This window comes from Curcuma longa, chromosome 7 (assembly GCF_044706935.1).
Source record: "Curcuma longa cultivar G26 ecotype Majalengka, Jawa Barat chromosome 7, ITB_CL_G26_1.1, whole genome shotgun sequence".
Taxonomy (NCBI): domain Eukaryota; kingdom Viridiplantae; phylum Streptophyta; class Magnoliopsida; order Zingiberales; family Zingiberaceae; genus Curcuma; species Curcuma longa.
Window position 1 is genome coordinate 5,038,814 of NC_133867.1, and position 23,038 is coordinate 5,061,851.

The 23,038-nt window shown below is 33.1% G+C and overlaps 2 protein-coding genes across 4 annotated transcripts; one reads left to right on the plus strand and one right to left on the minus strand.

Moving 5' to 3' along the window:
- Nucleotides 1-298: 298 nt before the first annotated feature.
- Nucleotides 299-3,688, plus strand: LOC141832461 (uncharacterized). 3 transcript variants are annotated; one of them, XM_074719968.1, is made up of 5 exons: nucleotides 299-411; nucleotides 501-554; nucleotides 2,483-2,552; nucleotides 2,637-2,715; nucleotides 3,328-3,688. In XM_074719968.1, the coding sequence occupies exons 1-4, from the start codon at nucleotides 328-330 to the stop codon at nucleotides 2,708-2,710; spliced, it is 282 nt and encodes a 93-aa protein (XP_074576069.1). In that variant the 5' UTR covers nucleotides 299-327; the 3' UTR covers nucleotides 2,711-2,715; nucleotides 3,328-3,688. The 3 variants fall into 3 exon arrangements, with proteins under 3 accessions (XP_074576069.1, XP_074576070.1, XP_074576071.1); XM_074719969.1 differs by lacking the exon at nucleotides 3,328-3,688 and adding an exon at nucleotides 2,975-3,296; XM_074719970.1 differs by lacking the exon at nucleotides 3,328-3,688 and adding an exon at nucleotides 2,986-3,296.
- A 1,346-nt stretch (nucleotides 3,689-5,034) lies between these two features.
- Nucleotides 5,035-21,450, minus strand: LOC141831940 (GPCR-type G protein COLD1). The gene is made up of 13 exons (XM_074719373.1): nucleotides 21,233-21,450; nucleotides 20,764-20,864; nucleotides 18,327-18,434; nucleotides 17,260-17,380; nucleotides 13,976-14,105; nucleotides 12,590-12,668; nucleotides 11,789-11,877; nucleotides 9,915-10,007; nucleotides 7,872-7,898; nucleotides 7,648-7,734; nucleotides 6,359-6,430; nucleotides 5,869-6,002; nucleotides 5,035-5,358 (listed from the first exon to the last, which is right to left on the minus strand). Exons 1-13 carry the CDS (start codon nucleotides 21,448-21,450, stop codon nucleotides 5,205-5,207), a joined length of 1,413 nt encoding a protein of 470 aa, XP_074575474.1. The 3' UTR covers nucleotides 5,035-5,204.
- Between the last annotated feature and the right edge of the window lie 1,588 nt (nucleotides 21,451-23,038).

Consider the following 23,038-nt stretch of genomic DNA (forward strand, 5'->3'; position numbering starts at 1 on the left):
AGTTTAAATTCATTATTAACATCATCTAATAGATTCTAATAATCTAAATTGAAAGATTAATCTATTGCACCAAGGAAAACTAAATTGATGAACTAAAATTAAATCACAATTTCGGATTAAAATTTAAGTTTTTCATAGTTGCTCCAATAAATTCAAGGACTTTTATTTGATTATTTAAAAATTATGAGAGTACATTGAAAAGAAGAGCAAACTATGAAGGGTGAAATTGAAAGTTTTCTGAATACAAACCCTAAAGCCCTAATCGCATTTTCCCTCCCGTAAGAGCTCCAGCCTTCGTCCCTGGTTGTCTTTTACTTCGATAGATCAATGGCGGATTCTTCGTCGAGATCTTCGCCTTCCAAGAACAACTCCGCCGCCGAGGAGGAGCCCAAGCTGGAGATCCTCAAGAAGGTCGTGTTTTTGATTAATTTTCTCGTCTCTTCTGCCGCACTCCGCTTCCTACTACTTGTTGATGAGCAATTTTTTTTTCCCGATCGCAGATTCGAAGGCACGAGGTCGCCATCTCTGAGCTGAACCATCTCCAGCCCTCCCGAGTACTTCTCTTCTCTCCCTCAAGTTTTCTGTTTCGTCTTTGTTTTTGAGCAAGCCAGATTTAGGGTTTTCATACTTTTTTTTTTATCGACGAGTGTTTCGACTTGCATCAATGTTTCCCTGTTTAAGAGTATTGATAGCATGCTGATTCAAATTGGTCAAAGATTGAGCAGAATTGTATTGAGGTAGCGGTCCTTGCCTCCTACTTGAGTCCTCCACAATGCTTCCTCCACAAATAGCTTGCAAGAAGACTCCACATTTGTAAAAAAATTGCCAAAACAAATTCTATTGTATCTGCCACCATACACAAATCCTAGGGTTCTCATTTTGTGCCCCCATCACAAACCTGGAGGTGTAGAGTTTGGTGATAGAAACTGTTATATTACCTTCATATGTCAAACTCGGTATATAGACTTCTAATAAAACTATAAACCTCGAAGCGTTATATTAGAACTAAGCTTAGTACATAATATATTATTAACTTGATACTCTTCACAATTCTTCTTGAGCACAGGTACCATTTATGTCTAGCTTCTTATATGAACTAGAAATGTAGACTAAGGCATGATCATAAAATGGAAAGAAAACATATAATTCACATGTTGCTAAAACAAAATTTAAGGAGTTAATGAAACACACTACCAATAATCTCTTCAATTTCAAATCAGAAAAGCTTTATAATAGTTGATGGAGCAAACAAACAATGGTTCCTTCTATGTCAAACCAGCCAACATATCAAATAGAGAGGATAAATGGAGATCTAAGAAATTAATTTGTGAAGTGAGCTTCTCGTTGAAGTGGCGATTATATCAAACACCCAATAGACCGAGGGAAAAGGAAAAGGGTTCTGGAGGAAAGATGAATAGACAAATAGTAGCACAACTTGACCTTTTGCTAGAGCAGTATAAGAATAGGATATTTTCTATCTGTAAGTCTTCACTACAGATTATACCGCACATGCAACACAAAAATAGGATAGAATAAGACATGCAAAAAAGAACGAAGAAAGTGAGAAGAAGATGCAAGAGAACAAGATGGATTTGGACCTTGATTGACCTAGGCTGAAATGAAGGAGGATAAGTTCACACATCTAGATCTGACTTTTCCTACAGATAATAGAGGAAAAGAGAATAGAAATGCATTAGGAGAACATCAAAAGGCTCAATAGAGGGCAAAGGTTGATATACGAGGAGTGATAGGATCTGAAATTTGCAGTGGGAGTTGAGTGGGTCAGTCATATAAAGGTTGTCATTTGCTTTCAAGAGATCGGTGCAACATCATCCATAGATGTGTGCCCACTTGAAAAAACCAGAAAAATGAAAAGGGAAGAGATGGGAAGAGATTTCTTAGTGTCAAAAGATGACGCTGATGCTATTGAATGGTCACATCAAAGATTTGAGAGTAGAATTGGTACATGGAACAAGTTAGACAACATATTTAACTTGCGGAATCCTCAAGGGCTAATGGGCTCTCTCAAGCAGGAGAATCCTTAGTCTTCTTGATTCCCCAACAATTGGAGACATAGATGAAGTAGAAATTGATTAAACGGAAAGGAGTTAGGAGTATGATGATAAGGGACTTAACAAGGAATTTTATGATGATTTTTTTGTTCCCGAATAGAGGACTAATTCTTGCAATGAAAAACTAAACTAAGTTTTTGTGTAGTTGCCATGTTAGTATTAATTTGAACAGTTAGTCTCAAAGAGAGAGACTCTTGAGATACTGATTATATTCATCTGCATATAACCATATTGTGTTTAATATTGTATGATTGACGTATACTTCTTTTTTTTTATGAAATTATGAATCTGATTAAATACACATGCTCATCATGTTACTTGCTTATGTTGGATATTCTTGGAAAATTAAGAAATCATCTCTTCCTTTCAATTTGATAATATTTTTTTCTTTTGCCTTTTGTTTTTCCTAGGCAGTATACCAGCAGAATTGTAATATCTTCTTCCGGAAGACTATCAAGACAGTGATAGCATCTGAACAGAGTAACTCGCCTTGCCATCCTGGTTAAGTCATACAAATCTTTTTCTCTATCTGTTGCACTAATTTTCTTAAGATATGGTGGTCAGAACATCTTGATTTAGCAAAAGCTCAGTTGCAAGAACTTGATGCTGTTTTGAAGCAACCACAAAAACAAAAATGAAGAAGGTATGCTGTTCCCAATTTTTTCCCTTTCTTTCTCATTTTCTTGTAAGTACCCTTAGATACACTGATGGTAATCGACACACAACAGCATTGATTAAGGAACAAGGGTTTAGTAGGGGGATCTTTGTTCAGAAATATGAACTTCCAATGGAAGAAACAATAGAATATAATGGACCCTATCCAATCGTATTTTGGAATCAAAGAAAATCATATCAAAATTGGAAGGAAAAAAAAATCTGAATTCATGCCTTTGTCTCAAGAGATCTCCTACAGGGATTGACATGATGGCTTAAGTTTACTTGGAAGTTGGAACTAAGCACGGTGCAAAAATTGGTGTCTAAATCAAGCTTTTCTAAAGGTCTTGTGCAAATTACCAATGTATTCAAATTTAATTATACATAGATGGAAACTGAGGCCCAGCAAAAACTTCAGACTTGAATTTTCCATTATCTTATAATTGTTCCTGCCTCTTCATGGCGCAATTTGCCCGATAATGCTGTCAATCTTGTGACGATGACTTAGGAACTACTTAAAAAGTTTTATTAATCTATTTATTGATTACTAAATGGATTGATATTTAGTCTTCTGCCTACTTCCTTTTTCTTTCCTTTGCAGATGCATGGTGGTTTGTAGTTTCTACCTTCATCAGTGTATTGGAAGTCCAGTATTTTGTAGTATTTTTTCCTTTTTTTAAAAAAATGTCTGGTGTCTAGTATAGTTGTTGAAATCTGATTCCAGTTGCGAGTAAAAATGGTTCTCATAGCTTCTGCATGACCAGCTGAAAATGTCAATTCATCCTGGTCGATGCATCACTGATTGCCATAAATTCAGATCGGCAAATTAGGACTCTTATAGAACACGAGGAAACAGCACCAACACATTTATGGATTGCCAAATCATGTTTTTTTAATCAAACTTTCAAAGATCATTATGGAATACCATTGAATCTTGTATATCATTTCTTTGAGTTTAGGTACTTGTAAAGTATATTATAATTAGGGATGATAATTTTTCTGAACTCAATAGTTTATAATTAGGGATGATAATTTTTCTGAACTCAATAGTTTATAATTAGGGATGATAATTTTTTGAACTCAATAGTTTCGATATCCTATTCGAACGGAGGATGGGATGGAGGGATTTTTTAAATTTAATTAAATAATCGGATAATTGAGTATGGAGATTTTTGAATTTTATTATGGAGGTGAGTTTGATAAAAATTTTAAAAATTAATGTAACAGTGGGTTGAATGAAATTAGTATAAAGGATATTCAATCATTTGATAACAAGATTCAAATATAATTCATTGCTATCTCTAATAATAATGTGATGTATGCTACATTCTACCATGGTAGCAATCCAATAACAATGAATCATTTCTATAATTTTCCTTTGATTTGGATGGTGGTGCAGATGTGGGCGATAAAAATAGTATTTGATTAAATTAAATTAATTAAAATAAAAAAATAAATTTTTAAATAGATGAATTTATAAATTTTTAATTAATTGATAAATTTTTTATAATATTTTAAAAATTAATTAATTTGATTTTTAATTGAATTATTTGATATTTTATAAATTTAATTTATTTAATTTTTATTTAAAAATTTGATCAATTTGATTGTTAAAAAAATTTAATTTTAATTAATTTAATTTGATTTTAAATGAATATTTCTAATGGCAGAAATATTTATATTAAAAAGAGAAAAAAAATAAGAAATTAATAGATAAATAAAAAATTATGTAAATTGAGGATGGCAATCATTTTCGTGAACCAAAAATCGAAAATGCTAAATTATATCTTTAATATAAATCAAATGACAAAACAAGAGTGACGTAAACAAAAACATCTGAAGTCTTAATAAGTATATTTTACTCCATGTGATTAATTTAAAAAAAAAAGTGACCGTAAATGCTACACCACTTTATGCTCCTTGAATTATCGGGATAACCAACGAAAGATTTCTAATCAATCATCTTTAAAATTAATCAATTCAAAAAATATATAAATTATCAAAAAAAATAATAATTAATTTATATTGCTATATAAATAGCCATTAGTTTTCTTATAAAAAAAGGCGAAATTTGAATATGAAATGTATGCATTATACTAAATAAAAATAAAATAAATTGTACTAAAAACACTCTACAAGTAATGCGAGATCCAAGTGTTAATTCTTTGATAAAACGCTGAAGACCCAAGTAGCATGTTTAGCATCAAGCAATGGTGATTGACCCAAAATAAATAAATAAAAGATTAGAAACGCAATCAAGAGGATAGAAATGTTGACATGTAATGAATGACTAGGGGCTGCAGCCAAGTTCTAAAATGACAAGTTTCCTCATTGTCTTGATCATCATTTTAACCAACATCACAAACACTAGGTAAGGAACTCAAAAGATTGAATGAATAATACATGGAAACGAATGATAAATGGTACTATGAAGATCAATTTTCACATATTTACATCGAGATAATACCGACCGAAATTTCAGTCGATGGGGTGCTTATCTGCTTTACGTGAGGTATATTGTGCAGAGAGTAAAAGTAACGAAAGAAAGGCGCTAGCCACGAATATTGCGTCGAACCAACGGTGGTAAAAATCAAACTGAATTTCGCCTCCCAGCACATCTGTGATAATCAACCTGCATCACACATCAAAATGAAGTCGCGGAGAAGAAGATAATCGATATATCAGTCGTGATTTCGAGCAACTGTCAAGCACATTCGACTAGGACTAAAAAAATAGTTTAGAAAAGAAGACTTGCGAGAGTGAGCATTATAGGGGAAACAACAAATTGTAGGAGTTTTAAAGCTAAATTTCTTCTACAAACATTCCCATGCAAATGGAGACATAAAAATTGCTAGTTGAAACGGTATTCACTGCGTAAAATCACCTATGACGGGGCGTAAAATCTACACAAGAAATGCCTAAAGTGTGACACAGATCTGGGGCTGACCGACGAAGGATGACACTACCAACTCACTGGTTCACACTTTAAAAGCAATAGCTAATGTTAATACTTCTAGCAGTGAGAAATCTAGTTTTATAAGTACTGGCGATAAAAGTAACTGATGAAAGTAAATCTTGAAGGGGGATATGCATATAATGGAAGGAAATATAGAAGGCGCTGCGAAAATGACGGTAAACATACCTGTATTCGGTTGCTAGACTTTTTCTTATCAGAAGGATAGACGAGACAAAGTACATGCCCATTATTTCAGACAGGAAAAGGACGACATTTGTAGATGATCCCCCGCTTCCAACTCTAGAAACAGCAAAGAAGAACTACAAGTAGAAGGATAATGTGAGATGCATTCATATTAAACAACCAACACAATCAACTAGCGAAACAAATGAACAACATATTCGAGTATTTGTCTTATATAGATGTTAAATCCATTTTGTGTCAGCCCTGAACAATTGTGACTAATATGACTTGATGATGATACATCCATTTTCCAAAATTTCAGAAATATATTAGCTTTTAGAAATCTATTATTGTTATCTAGCATTCTGGCTGAGATATAACTCCACGGATTGCATTTGGCAAGGACTTTGAAATATAGAGACGATGAGCACTACATGACCATGGTTTGTTCACATACAACATAATCAGTATAACGCAAAAAAGACAACATTACCTTCATGAGATTAGTGAGGAATCCTCGGACAGAAATGACAATCAACATACCGATGAATAATAAAGATATATACTGTTGAAGAAAAGACAAGATACAACATTAGTCAATGCTACAGCAAAATGCGCAAGTGAATGAGAAATACAGAATATAAATTCAAGTTCCAAATTTTAATTGATCTATTGCCTGCCTGCCCTATAAATATTTCACTAAATACTTTATCATATTTTTTTATTGCAGAAACAAGCACATTAAATAAATTTTTGTATGCCAAAAAAAGTTAAGATATACAAGAAGCCCTACAACATTAATTTTAGATATGGGATCTATTATACATAATCAAGAACTGTAGCATGATGGTAAGTTGCAGCTCATTTATTTAAACGTTATGAGTTGGAAGTTATGCAATTAAAAGAAAAAACAATAATTCAATTAGAATTAAGATAAAGATGAAATCAGTGAATATGCTTAAAATGACATTGATACATTATAATAGGAGATTAGATGTCTCAATTCTCAATTACAGCAAGTGTACTAATGCTGGAAGGAAAAGGAAAAGCGAGAAAGTAGTGGAACAAAAGTAGAATCTCTTGCATGTGATCCAGCAAGAAGAAGCAAGTGTTCAAGATATGAAGAAATTATCTTCAAAAGAAAACTGTCATTCAACATCCAACACCACCATTCATCGTTACAAGATTTGACTGATGAAGTGAGCCTAAGACTCTTACAATGGTCATCCAAGGCTCTCAGGATATAAGTAAACTATCAAATAACTAGGCAAGATCTTTGCTTCATATATCGGGTGCCCACTCAAGAACTCAAGACAACTCCTAATACATTCTTCAATCTTATGGTAACTCTCAAAAGAAGCTCCCCATCCAAAGTTAAAATATCAAATTCATAACTGGAATCAAAAATAACTTTGGCCATGTAGAGGGGGTAAAGTGTCATCTGGGTCCATGGGCACTCCAAAGTTGAGAGAACACAGCAAAGGAGATATATTATTGAAGATTTGGCTAGTGATGGGGGAAAAAAGACAACTGGTGACACTGCCCTAAATACAGTTTGGAATCCTAAAAATACAATGTCACATGCATACAGCTTCTTGTCCTTACTATGTTGCCACAAATTGCTAAATGACTACTAGTGAGCTATGCAATGCAGAGAATTCATGAATCAACAAAATAATCATTTGGTGTAATACTCAACATAATGTTCATATCATAAATTCATATATCAACTGCCCAATAAAATTCATAGAGAAGTTCTTATTCATAATATAATAGCAAAACCTGTGACAAGAGAGCAGCATTGATTCCTATGTCAAAAAATTGCAAGAATATACTGATTGTCATTGTCACTGGGTCCACAGAACCAGCCTGTAAGAATGCAGGTAAGATGAAAATAAATCAAGTAATCAACTGGAGGAAGTTCAATAAACAAGTATAAATTAGTTAAGTAATTCAAATGATATTTATTATAGTGAAAGGGTACAATAAAAAGACACAATTTGTACCTCCTTGAAAACGACACTTTGTAAAGACTGCAAAATCAAACCAAATAGTATCAATTAACAATGATGCCAGGAGCAGAAACAAAAAGTTGGAAGAAAAAAATGTTAAAAGAAAAAAACAGATGGCACTCAAGATAATAGGAAGTTAAAAATAATTCATCAAGGTGCATACATGACAGTGGGATTGGAGATATAATACAATGAGTAATAATATGTTAACTAAAGACTAAACTTATGCACTGTGATAGCCTCAAAAGTGAGGCCTGGATTTTGAATGGTGCTAATATTATTTTTTCCCCAAAATTCCAACTCTACACATGCATAACACATAATATATGGCTTTAGCCATTCTCATGTTCCTGAATGAAGCTCATTATGCATCTCTTCTCTCAGATTAGGCTACCACAAGAAGAGCAAGCTGTGTGGCAAAAAGAAAAAACAGATTCAAATAGTCTATCTACAAAAATCTATTAGGCGTATTTGACATTTTCTATGCATTTTAACGTATTCTTCCCTCATTTTCAATCTATAGGAGGTATCTACTTGCTCACAAATAATAATATTTTTATTTGATCCCTCTTAGTCCCCAGTAATCCATTGCATTCACAATTAACATTTGTTATCATTGCTATATTAAATTAGAGAATCTAAAATATTATTTATCGTTTGAAAATTGGGAAATTGTAGGTTCTCATTTAAAAAACTAAAACTTATATTGTATTATGTGTTCAATAATTTTACTGTCGATTGAATTTTTTTTTTTAATCCAGAATAAATATCAAATAAAACAACATTAGTTTATATATGTCAGCATTGTAATTAATTATCTAACATATTCATAACAATGCCATAACAAATAATCATAACTACAAACAATTTGGAAACATTAAATATAAGTTCAAAATACCTAAGATTATTTAGCGGACATAAAGTCAATACGAACTACCTATTGTTAACCAAAATGTGTGCTAATGATTAACTAATTGATAGTAGATAAAATTATACGCTTTCAGATTTTAAAACTTTCGAGGACACAAAAGAAAAAAGGTGATTTGAAAGGTGAATACATAGACCCATACAGTATGATAAGTCATACGACAACCCTATGACAATTTTCCTTTATTATAAGAGCCAGCCATACAGAACTCCAAAAGGTGGTTGTATTCAAAAAATATCTAGAATTCCATAGAGAATTTTTCATAATTCTTCCTTCACTTTTTTTTTGGTTTAGATAAAGTTACATTCTAATATTCAGTAAATTTTACTTAATCTAAAATCTTAATTTCTAAAGTTTGTCTCCACAATTTATCTTCAAATCCAACCAAATGAACACTCATCAATCAACACAATATCATCCAACTGATAATGAATTATCATACTGATATCTTGATCACTAATAAATTCATATTAGTGCTAATCCAGTATTAAGTGTTAACGTAAAAAAATACATTCATGTTAAATAATAGTCAATCAAGGAGAGAAAACAAATCAAGACACCAATCAGAATCCTATCATTACATGAAACATTCAGCCAGTATTATGTAGGTACATCAAGTAATTTCACGTTACCCCTTCAATTAAGGTGCTTATCAGGCCCAACATTGTCAAAGTGAGCCAGTAATATATTAATATTGCTAAGAACATATAAATAAGAGTAAGCCAAACAACTATGTGAATCGTGGTAGTGTTTGTCAATCATTGAAGAAATACATTTTAAGTATGTTGAGCTTGGGCCAATTCAATCTGGTTTGCTTGCCAACAGACGTGAAATTTTAAGAAGATATAGAATAAAAGTAGGTTCTTTCTGAAAATCTTATAGGCTTTTGGAATAAGTGGTCACCCAATAAAACTTGACTGATATTAAAAACTATAGTGCCTGCAAAATCGTAAAGCAAAAGACAGTACGAGAAAAGGAAATGATGATTTGAATTAGATGACATAAAGTTAAAATTCATATCAGTTTGAATTATATAACATAAAGTTCAAACTCATATCAGAATTCTCATCCTTAAAATTTTATATAAATCAAATAAAGTGATTGAATACCTTAATCATTTTGTAAACACAATAAACTGACAAAGCATAGCCAAGTAAATTCTGTAAGTGCCCTCTCCAAGTTCGAGAATAAGCAGCTGCTATCTGAAAATAAATTAATCATGTCCAACAAGAAGTGAAAAGGTAATAGGCATGACATCATCAGACATATTAAGATGTAAAAATAATTAGATTCAAATTATGACAATTGTAGCCAACATATGCTTTTAGAAAATTAAAGTTGCAATCACAGCAATGATATGGAAAAGTTAAGTATTATTAACAGGGCCGTTGAATTTAGGTTCGTAGCATGAATCATTTTGATAGGTTTTCAAATCATACATTTTATTGTATCATGAATTGTAAAACTCATAAAAAGCTGTGTAATGGGTTAAAACCATCCCACCTTATTTGGAATATATTTTACATCCTAAATATATAAAAATGATATTATATCCTATTTATATATAAAGTACCTATGTAATGACAACATAATTAACGAAATACACTAATATTGATTCATAACAAGAAATATAGGTACATATCTCACCAAACAAAGTATATAAAGATATTGTCTACTACATTTCATTAAGTGAACTAAAAGTGAGTAATGATCCATGCCATTAAGAAGTGAAATCTAGAGTAGTAAACAAACAGGTTTGAGATTCTACAAATCTTGAGTATGCTTAGTGCAATAAGTTTCCTTTTATTCATGTACTTGGTTTCAGTGAAAACTTATCCATGTTTAAAAGACATATTTTTGTTATGTTGAAAAACAGGCTAAGTGGGATGGGACCCTGGGGGTGGGCAGTCAAGTTCAAGATCAGACATGCAACTTGTACCATGTGTCACGGGTCAACACAACCATACCTATTCCTTGGTCCAAATTGGCATGGGGTAGTACTTTAACTCTTGGATATTAGTTTAAGCAAGATTAAATATCATTTTATGACAAATTTTTGTTGTCTGTCCAGACCAATATGTTTTTGTTATTATGTGTGCCAACACTTCGATACATTTTCACATGTTTCAAACCATGCCAAGATCAACTCAAGCAACTTTTAATCCCTTAATCTTCTTCTACTTTACTTGTTTACCTCTAAATATAAGATTATAGCAACTAAAAGGCCCATATATATATATATATATATATATATATATATATATATAACATAAATTATAAAATGCTCTGAAGAGATGTGGTAATGGAAATTGATTTCACCACACGTTGCTGAATATAATTCAGTTAACCGAGTTGAATTTGGAATACAACAATTGGAGTTGAACAAGCACTGATACATAGATACACGATATAGATGCATCTCAGTTTTTCTAAATCCAATGTCAGTCCTTTTTGTTGTTGCTAGTGCTTATGTAGATGTTTTCTCTCTTCCCCTCTCATCTCCTCCTTTTATAGTGTTTTCATCTCCTTCTCGTGACTAATAGATGGTATTGAAGGATTAGTAAAAGGAAAAGGAAAAAATCTTCCTTTTTTCAGTTTGAAACTCTCCTGCAAGCTTGGATGACACAGTGACATCTAGCTGTGCCAACATAGTGTAACTACATATATTGACCATGCCGATAAATATTGATTGGTATTTAATACCATAAGTGCTTACGTGGAAGTGCCACCTAAAACATCTAAAACTAAGAAGCCAGAGAGTAATTAGATTGATCTTTTTGGAAACTATATTGATTTCAAGAGTATCAATAATCTGTATTGTGTTCTGTCCTGCTCAACCTATTGAGTATCTAGAGAAAAAAAAGTAGATATGTGAGTCAATCTATAAAACATTAAGAATAAAAGTAAAAGTGTGAAATAGATAAAAAAATGTAATAGCACATTAGTAAAGCAGTTCTAGGAAGAAATGTATCTTAACACAAACCTTAGCTTGCCTCAGTTCATATATGTCTAGGAAAAGCTGCTTTGAAAGCTCTTCCAAAGCTTGTACTTCGGCTTCCCAAGTTTTGATATCTTAAAAAAGAAGACGAGGATTAGTGTGGAAAGATTTCTATCAAATACTAAGGACGTAATGTAAAACTTTGTTTGAAAAGCCAATATACAAAGATCAACAATTAAATTAACCAAACAGTGAGAGTGATTGCAATTATTCTCTTCCTTTAGTATGGTCAGAAACATATGCAGGCAAAAGAGAGGATTATTAAGATGTTGTCCACAAGTAATAAGTCCTCATCAAATGGAAGGTTACACAAAACCAACTCATTCATGAAAGAAGAATGCATAAGAACTGGATAAAAGCTCATTGCTGTTGTTACAATAAAAGAAACAAACAACTAAATAAAGTATAGATCTGGAACACATATCTGGTCTAAGTGTTACAGGTATTGAACTTTATACATCTAAGGGAGTCACTGGTACAGAAATTAGAATGCAAAATGGTAGATACCAGTTGAACATTTAAGCAGCCTTGCTTCAGATACTTTTTTCAATTGATTGGGTGGCCATGTATGAATATTCAAACAGAATCAAAAATTTGTTGGAAAACTCATTTGACAGTTTATTTCATAAACTACAGTTCTTGCTTATATTCAATATGCCAACTGCCACCGGTCCAACTATGATCCATCACCCAACTGTTGTGGTACTGAGCAAACTAACTGGTTAACAGACTGTTTATTTGTTTTATTGAAAAGCTTATTAGAAGGCGACATAAACAAATTTAAACCTTGCTCCTTTTGATCTTCTTGCACAGATCGAATAACTGTTCCAACTATGCGCCTGATAATAGAACTAGCTTTTAGCTTCTGCACAGAAAATTTGGAAGATATGTAAATGGGTGACAGATTACTAGAATCAAAGGGGTTAACAACTTCACGCATCATAAACAAACCAATCTGTTTCATTTTATTAACTGAAGAAAAATGTCACCACAGGCATATAAAGAAGCATAAATGAACAGCAGTTGTCACACAAGGAAAGAACAGAAGGCAGAAGCTAGAATATAGTCCAATTAGGCAATCATATTCTCAAATTATAAAACAACATTGTCAAGTCCTAGAACACTAACAAATTATGTCCTAGTTGGAGTCTGACAAATCTAACATGGAATATATGCATACAAATCTGAAGTTTTGGGATATAGAACTTCTATGGTGACAAGTGAAGCTTAAATCCATGGAATTTAACTGAAATTGACATACGAAACAGAACTTAAACATAATGAGATTTTTAAAATGGAAATTATAAGTTAGTGAAGTGTCAGGATAAAAATTACTAAATATTCTCCAGATTTTTGATGGAATTGTCAATTACATATTTTAGCAAACTGACATCATGAGATATTGAGGATGGAAATAAAGGAAAGGGATTTGAGAGTACTTTCCTTTGTAAGATTTTCAAGATGCTCAGACAAAATTCCTAAATCAACACCAGTAGTAGACGGGACTTGGTAATTTACTCCAACAAGAATGCTAAGAAAAGATAAGTAGAGAACTTAGCCTCACGCATTAGCATAGTTAAGACTAGCTACATAGATACAATGCATAAGGGAGTGTTTCATATGGTGGAATTATCTACAGTAGAATTACCTAAGCAAATAATGTTGGCAGAAGATTTTCCCAGAGCTGCCTTATCTCTTCATTTCATTGAATGGAAATGGAGGGAGAGAAGGAAAGGGTTGGGAAGACTACTTCTACTAGATTTGAGCAAGAAAACAACTATACCCATTAAATGAAGGTCAAATCCAGCAAAGAAAAAAAATCAATCTTTCAAAAACATTTTTTATGTTTTTATTGAATAAATGTTAATAATTTAAAACTCTTTATCACTCCCTTTCTACCAAGGAAATGGTGGGAAAGATTTCCCTACTGATTCCTATAACAAACTAGGAAAAATTTTCCTCACCCTTTTCCTGTAAACTTTTCCCTACCTAATTCATCTCTCTCACAACTTCTCTTTCCCAAGGAAACACACTAAAAATCAGTCACCATTAAGGATATATAAGCATAGCTTCTGTGGATGCGGAACTGGAAATGTTTGATGCATGAACCATCAAGATTCTCTTAAAGATCGATAATATATGAATGCATGTGAAATTTGTATTGTGTAATACCTCTTCTGACCCCTGAATCCGCTCCATCTCCATCTGGGATAAAATAATTTTCTTTTTCTTTGCAATACAGGTCTCTATTGATTGCATCAATTGCCTCTCTAAAGCTTTAATATCTGATTCTTCAATCTCCCTAAAACATTCAATAGATAAACACCAATTCAGTAGTCAGATTCTATGCTTTTTTTCACTTTGTTAGGCATATAGTACACCATGAACACAGGAACAGCAAACATAGTAATATGAAAATCAGAGATAAACTAGCTACAACGATATAATATAATTTGATTAATTTGTTATTAATCATGCCACCGAAAAGGAAATAAAAGAAACAAGGAAAATGATAGAATATATAAGTAGCATAGTTGGCTTGTAAATCTTAGCTCATGCATTTTTTTTTATTATCCTGACTCCAAAATTCTTTCAGATGAGTGTTCATTTTCACAAAAATTGATGAATTGGCATAACCGCAGGTCCTCAATGGGTCATTCAAATGCATAAAATGTAAGTCAAGCTGAGTACTGTTCATGGGCCAAAATGATATTTCCAGGGGAAAATGAGGAGTGTTAGCTAGGTCAATTGTAATGTAGGTACGATACTGGCTCCTTATAACTTTGTTAACCCATACTCTAGAATGTCATTACTCATCTTGGGAAATTGCACAGATAGGGGGTATTATGTCAATGGATCCTTCCCGGACTTCGACATAGGCAGAAACCACTCATGCTAGATCATTCATTCTCTGTCATCTACTGAGAAAACTTAAGTCATAGAGCAGATTAGCTCAAACTAAGAAAAAGGCAATGCCATCCAACATATGAACACAATACATTTTGAGTCTTTAGATGGAGCTGAAGTTAGGAAGTTAATAAGCATTAGACAAAGGTGCACATCGATTAGCCTAGTTAGGACAAACACCATCTCATGATGAAGCATATTGATCTATCGGTTATAAATCAAGTTTAGCAGAATGCTAGGTTATAACCTTTTGCCTATGTACATCTCTGATATTTCTAACTCTATTACATTTTTTTATAAAAAGGGCAGCCCGGTGCCAATCTCAATTACTCACAATGTCATTTTAGTAGTATATATTTCTAATATATCCCCATTACATTATGGTATTTATTGTTTGCAAGTCATTGCAGTATGTTCTGGGAATGCACCTATCTGTGAATTGCTTATATCATTGTCTATAGTAAAGTATAGCCAATTCGGCAGTCCCATTTTCTACCCCATTTAACATTCAGTTTCATATTATTTCCATTAATATACGACCATGTGAGTGAAACAATGATTATCACATGTATATCTCTTCTTTACTTGGCATCAAATATTGATGGTCAATGACATTTAGCTTGCTAATTCCTTGGTACCTCTAATATCAATATTCTTATTACTACCAATGACTAGAGGAGCCTTGGAAGGGTCAAGTAAAACTCTTCAATATGAAAGCATAAGGAACCATATTGACCTAATGACTTACTCAAACCAGCACTGGCAGGAACCATATTGACCAGATGAAAAGAAGAGTTTCACAATTGTATAAAAAATGTTGGATAAGCAATACTGGGTTGAAAACAAGTAACTGATATAATGCCGATAGTCAGTCACTTGTGAATAAGGAAAAAATCAAGGAAAAATGAAGAGACGCTGATTGAAGACACATGCAACTGCCAATTAGACAACCAACTCAGTGCTCATGTCAGCTGCTATGATTGACCATAACAACCTGCTCCATTCTCTAGTTGTTAAACAATATTGGCTAGTAAAGTTGTGCCCCAAGCAATGAACCTCGCATCTAAAACCTATAGACACAACATTAAGGTGCATCTTAACTTGTCCTCACTCCTCATATCTCAACCCTTGTCTAATGCACTAGAACAAAGAATCCTCAACCTTGGCCAAGTATTATCCCAGTGAGAATGAATCTCTGGTCCATTTTAAAACTAGTGAGTAATACAAGATCATACGTCAAGACAACTGGACCTCACCTTCCCTATATGATGATTATTGAGTAAATCAGTAACTATTATACTCAGTTTCTTGCAGAGACATCGAGTCTCAATAGATCAAAGGACCTAGTCAGATATCATTAACGATGTAACACCTAGCTAACTAATTGATACAGAAAAAGAATTTGTAAGCAGTCATAATCAGATATCAAATAAAATGAGAGACACTAGCAAAGTATACATAAAAAACATGACAAAAACCTTCACCAAACCAATTACTCAAACTCTCAAGGGTCACTAGAGTTAAACAAACAAACTGGATCACCCTCCTTCAAATTAAAAGATACTGTTCCTCCATTCTACTCATAATCAATTCAAGATGACATTTAAGAACAACCAAATCTTGCCCTTTACGGAGCCTTATTTAAAATTTCATCTTTCTGTATAATTAACATCTCGTTCGATATGTTTAGGATAGCAGCTTGGGTAATATAATCACGTCATCATACCAAAATCAAAATGTAATATAGCACTCACAATCTAGATACCTACTCGAAATGCATGCTTAACATTCTAACTACCTTATTGGGCTTTTTTATCATCACTTGAATCTTGTGCCTATACCAGGACTATATCAAATGAACTACATTGGCTCTATAAAATTTCTCCCTAGACCAGCTAATGGTGCATAAGCAGTATACCATCATGTGTCTACAACAGGAACATGATGTATTTTGCAGCAACAAAACCTTATCAGTTCAGAAAGATACATGGAAGTCATCATCATACACAGGTATTATGCATTTCTCAAGGTTGCAGTATTACTAGTGAAAATTTGGAGCTCATGGTCCTTCAATAGAAAATGTCAGAATAGAAGTTGTGCAATCAGCCATTGTTACCTATTTTTGCAATAATTTAAATCCATATGTGCTGAAAAAAGTGAAAAAGGATCAAAGCACACTCTAATTTAATAAATTAAAAGAACCATCATAACACTAGCAGACTAATCATTAAGTGTTCATTAGCTTCAGCGAATTTGAGGGCACACAACAATAGGTTCAACTTTTAACTAATAGGTTTCTCAAGATTCAAAATAATGAATGTGTAAATGGTTTTGTAAACTGAACAAGTTTGATCATACTTCAGAAAACTACAGAAGAGAGCAGATGCCTTAAACCATCAAGATAAACATTATTTTGCAGATGTTTAAATACAAAAATAATCATATGCATCTTAAATTCAAATCTTGAAGTAGAAACTTATATCATTCTCTTGAAAATCTATTCATGTGATAGCTTATCATAAAACACAAACACAATTTTTATTGACAACCTGATGAATAAGGATAAATAACTATACGGTAGATTGACAGCTCCGAAGCCAGAGAGCACAGCCATCACAGTAACACCTATCACACCAACTCTGCTAACTAATTGAGGCATTGTAAAGAAACCTGTAAAAAAGAATCACATTACAAAACTATTTGCCATAGTTGTAACTACAATTTGAAAATACATGTCAATGTAAAAGCATATTCTAGACACACCAATCAATACAAAATCCAAAAATATTTCCAATGAAACAAATGGAACCTGTTGTTTATGATAGTTTGGCTTGGCTTGAAAATAGGTATTGGACCAAATTATGGAAACCCTTAAAGACAACTTATGATTTAATTGCCTTAGGTCATTCTTTACATGGATCAATTATTTGTTGCTGATTTGCAGATGAACCTGTGATGCAATTACTGCTATAGGGTTCGTGGAACTAGGAAAAACCTTTCCATGCCATTTTTCCCCCACAAAAGCCCCTAAAGAGATGCAACTCCAACAATAGCATAAAAATGACTTATGAATTCATGGAATTAATTTAAGGACTAGGATATAAGCAGCCCATATATGAGAGCTTGTAACCCTTCAGCCATAACTCATAAATTTGATTTGGTTTGTCTCTCTTTCCACCATAAATGTATACATCCTTTCTTCCTCCCTCACTAGCGCATTAACATCCTACCGACTTCACCTTATAAGTGGAATTTTTACTGATGAAGCTAAATTAACAATTAGTTTACAAGTTCCTGACATTACTTGCCATTAGATAATAATATTATACGAAGCTTTGGTAAGGATTACCTTCATTATAGATTAAGCATATGCCAATGCTTGGATTAAATTGTCAATTACAAGGATATAATTATTAATGTACGTGTTAGTAACTTAGTATCTTTAGAGCTTGAAAAAAAACAAAAGTTTTAGCTTTCAACTTTACATATCACATGTAAGGTCAAGATGTCATGAGCAAGGAAAACTAGCCTTGTCCAATAAATGATGGTCCTAGTTATTGGACCTATTATGAGACAATGGATTGATCCATGAAATAGAGAAGTTCTCAAATCAAACCTTTTTCTGGAGAAGGCATGGGAAAGTGGATTCCCAAACGCCAAAAACCATATAGGAATGCAAGTAAGAACAAGATAGCTCCAAATGCTGCTCGTTCTCTTCTAACCGCTGTGATAAAAACAGAAGTAAAGTTGTCTGATTTATCAATATCCTTCAACTAATTAACAGAACTAAAGATCTCCATAAAGAGAGCATGATGTTTTTAAAGATAACAAAACCTTATACACTATAGACAAAAGAAAATAATACATGTGACAACCTTTTCTTTCACCTAATTACATTTTCAAACAATCAATTTAGTGCAACAATGTAGAACTGCAATAATGATATCTGACCACTCAAAAACTTTGTTTACATAGAAAACATTCTGCCTGATCACAATAAAATATCTAGAAAGCAAAAAACGACAATGTTTCTTGCAATAGAGGCAACTAATTTCAATTTATTAGATTTCATAGACAAGATTTATCGTATGCTCTCTTCTCTTAGGTGAAAGAATAAATAGCAGCTCATTTATATCAAATATCTTTTAGCTCATATTTTACTTGTTGGCTTTATTAATGAATAAAATTCACTATAATACATAACAATCCTAGAACCCATCTGCTGCAAGCTAGAACAAGCGGGCAGCCAATTGGAGTCAGCTAAGGTGGGTTGTTTTTCAGTCCACAATGATTCCTGAATTTTGATCATAATACATACCATCATTAGGTGTAAAGACTTCCAAACTGAACAGTAAATATTGACCATGCCAATCAAAAGTCAAAACTAGGGGGTCAAATGTTAGATCAGGTCACAATATACTTTTGACTTAACCCAAACCACCCCATCCCATTTACCTCCAGGTGCAAAGCATTTGAGCAAGCAGAAAAAGTTGTGTACACGTACAAACATAATGAAATTGGACAAATCAAATCAGAAAGGGCAAGAAAAATGGGAAATGGTTCTAGGATCTTTTAAACATGTCAAAAACTGCCAATGGCAAATTTAACAATATCGAGTTGCTATCTCATAAAATTGGCTAGTTAGAGTCCAGTTAACAAAAGAGAAATTATAAAAGCAGAGAGTTAATTGCTACAAGCTAGGAAACATGTACAAAAAACAAAAATTAATGTAGTAAATATGAAAATATTATGTGGGGTTACATAGTAAAAACTGAAAAAAATAGTAGAATATGGAGAAATTAGCACAGCTCCAACAGACAATAGAAATAAAGAAAATAGAATGAAATCTATGAATATTCTTTAAGAGGATTATTAGATTCTATAGTTAAATGAGCTAAGTCAATTACAGACTCTAGTTACATTAAAACTTAGTACATATCAATTATTACTAGATCTCATTTTGCTAAAAATGAAAAAATAATTGCTACGTACATGATCATATATTTCTCTTTTAGCCAGTCAAAAACATGCTCATTCAGAATGTTCTATATTTTTTTCATTTATGAACTTAATAAACAAATGAAGGGGAGCCTTGATGCAACTGCAAAATTGTTGTCATGTGACCTTGTGGTCACGGGTTCAAGTCGTGAAAACAACCTCCTGCAATACAAGATAAGGTTGCGTACAATTGGTCTGACTCTTCCTTGGGACCCCGCATTGATGGAAGCTTCATACACCGGGTTGCTCCTTTATGAACTTTATAAACGGATAACATTGACAACTAATCTTACAAGCATATAACCAATTTACTTCTATTAAATATTACTTTTGTCTCTTCTCCCCTCAATCACCTTTTTCAAAGTTCCTTAATGTAGTTTATACTTTATTACACCATAATTATAGTTATTGTGAGTGTCTTCCTAACTCTGAACAATTTTCTATATCCATCGAGCATCTTTCTAATTCTTAATGTTTATTAAATAAATAATTTAACAAAATTAATCAATGAAGGTAAGGCTGCGTATAATAGACCTAATGTGGTCCGATCATTCCCAGGACCCCGCATTGGCGGGAGCTTCATGCACCGGACTGCCCTTTAATCAATGATCTTTAAATTCTTCCAACGTTAAATTGTGGTTCAAAAAGGGCCTATGCTCTTGCCAATTTTCATTTCTTTGAACCTTCTTCACTCAATCTAAAGTATGTCATCTTATGAACATCATTATTACAAACCACAGGCAATGAACTCTATTTGAAAAGCGCCTTAGTATGTATGAGAAAGAAACCTAATAAAACAAAATAACTCACCAATATTAGTCAGTACAACTCATTGGTTTGACCAACAGAACTGCATAAAACTGTTTAAACTAACCATTTCAACTCCACCAAGAACTTCTTAATCAAGACTATGTTTCTGAAAAGTATTCAATAGGATTTACTAGATATCAACAAAAAATATTCATAGCTAATCCAGCAAGGACTTGCAAGGACTGCATCTGAACATCACAGGTAACGAAAAGGGACAACAAAGGATGAGCGTCTATATGACATACCGCTGTTGCGAAGAATCAAATAACAATGGTAATATGGCAATACAAAGACCAGCAACATGATCAAACAAAACAGGTCGATCTTCCAATTGATCCATCTAGCCCTGCAGCGATAACCAATGTGACAAGTTTAAACCAAAATACTAAACTAACATCAGCAGAAGTTCACGAAAATCACAAATCCACACGTCGGAACTTCCGTAGTCAACTGTAACAAACTCGGTAAAACTCATTTCAGAGGAAAGCCCTGAACGCGGCAGAGTAAAAGGTAGTGAATTAACAAATTCGAAAGTAAACGGCGTAACTAATACGATCTGAATATCTCCGAGAATCCTACAAAAACTCGAATCCGAAAACGAAAATTGACAAACTTTTGGATCGAGAGACGAACCGATTCCCGAACCCTAAGCATGAGACTACGAGCGATTTCGGTAGGAAAATAAACAGGAGGACAGTGAGTAAGAGGGCAAACTTCTTAGAGAGAAAGGGGAGGATCTCGAAGAGCACGAGCTGGAAGAGGTTGCAGGAGAAGGCGAAGACGAGGCTGAAGAGGATCTGGACGAGGGCGCGCTTCTCTTCGTACTCCTTGTACAGCCGCCGGTTCAAGAACCAGAGCCCACCCCAGCCCAGCAGCGAGAGCGAGCCCGCCACCACCGCCCCCTCGTACATCATTCTCCACCCCGACTCCATCGGCGTCGCCGCCCGCCCGCCCGCCCGCCCTCGCTCTCCGGTGGATCTGCGGAGCTGAGATGTCTCCCTTCGTCGCTTCGCTTCGTTTCTCAAAATGCATTTAACCAAACTTGAACCACGTTTAAATTTAAGCCAATTATTAAAATAAAATTAGAGTTTATTTGGAAATAATAAAAGAACTAAAACGCTCAGAAAATGCTTCTAAATGAGAATTCAAATGCATAATTTATTGACATTAAATTATTTTTTAAATTATTCAGTTTTCATATATTTTTCAATTATTTACTTTTGTTCATAATTCATAATTTTCTAAATCATATTTTTTAAATCATATTTTGTATTCCATAAAATACTTTTATTCTAATATTTCTATTACAACTTATCAAAATAAAGTATTTTTCTTCTTATTTCAACTTGATAAAATATTGTTCATAAATCATAATATTTTTATATTTATCAAATCAGTTGGGATTCTTGTCACAACAAATTCCTGTCACAAATTTGTGACAGGAATCTGGACCATTAGATTTTAAAATAGAAGATTAAATCCAAACCATCACAATCACCCATTCAATCTACGGCCTGGATTTAATCTTAACTTTAAAATCAAACGGTGCAGATTCTAATCACAAATTTGTGACAGAAATTTGTTGTGACAAGAAGCTTTATTTTTATCAAATTTAATTAAAATGATCAAATCATCCAAAACCTTTTGTAGCAACAATCGATTTAGTACAATAATTTAACAACCATTTATTGATTACTACTAAAGCCCAAGTTTGTCCCCGGGGGCAATGCCGCGATTCCAAATTATCACCCAAATTTACCCTGTTGCACTTTCGATTTACCCTGGTGGTCGATGAAAAATTTCTATAGAATCGAACCAGTTACCTTCATGGATAAATCAATGAGGCTAACTGAAATTTATCATTTTTTACTAAAAGCCGAGCCTGATAATTGCTACAATGATTTTGACCGTATTAAATTAATTTTAATTAAGTTGATGATTCTTTTTTATATATAATATTTTTAATTAATTAAACTAATTTATTTTAATACATTATAATACCAATTTTTAACCTTAGATAAAATGGAACCTCCATTTTTTTGGCAAAAGTCAAAAGACAGTTTTAATTTTTTTATCAAAAAAAATATGTCATCCTCTTCAACCACATATAATTATTCGACTGTCCTCAATTATTATTCAATACTTTTATCTTCCACTTAAATATTAAACACATTATAATTATTATTATTTTGTAAGATATTATAACAACTATAAAACTACAAAACTATAACTACTACAATATAAATTTCTATCAATGAATAGATTAAGTATGCATTGTAATAGCCCCCGGGGCATAGGTGAGTTGGTTACGACGTAGCAGACTTGCAGAAGAGGGCAAGGGTTCGAATCCTGACGAAGCCAGGCAATACCTTCCTGCGTTGTAACCAACTGCACTTTCTCGATTTACCTCCTCACAGATGATCGTGGGGCCAACCGTGTGGGGCCGCTAAATGGCGGATCCACCTTTTGCATAAAAGTATGCATTGTAATATCTATAAAATCATATTTACTATAACATAT

Coding starts and splice junctions, on each gene's coding strand:
- LOC141832461 (XM_074719968.1), top strand. CDS start 328: ATGGCGGATTCTTCGTCGAGATCTTCGCCTTCCAAGAACAACTCCGCC. Junction 412..500: donor AGCTGGAGATCCTCAAGAAG/GTCGTGTTTTTG, acceptor TCCCGATCGCAG/ATTCGAAGGCACGAGGTCGC. Junction 555..2,482: donor ACCATCTCCAGCCCTCCCGA/GTACTTCTCTTC, acceptor TGTTTTTCCTAG/GCAGTATACCAGCAGAATTG.
- LOC141831940 (XM_074719373.1), bottom strand. CDS start 21,450: ATGGAGTCGGGGTGGAGAATGATGTACGAGGGGGCGGTGGTGGCGGGC. Junction 20,865..21,232: donor CTCCCCTTTCTCTCTAAGAA/GTTTGCCCTCTT, acceptor TTATCGCTGCAG/GGCTAGATGGATCAATTGGA. Junction 6,431..7,647: donor ATGCTGCTCTCTTGTCACAG/GTTTTGCTATTA, acceptor TTTCTTCAACAG/TATATATCTTTATTATTCAT.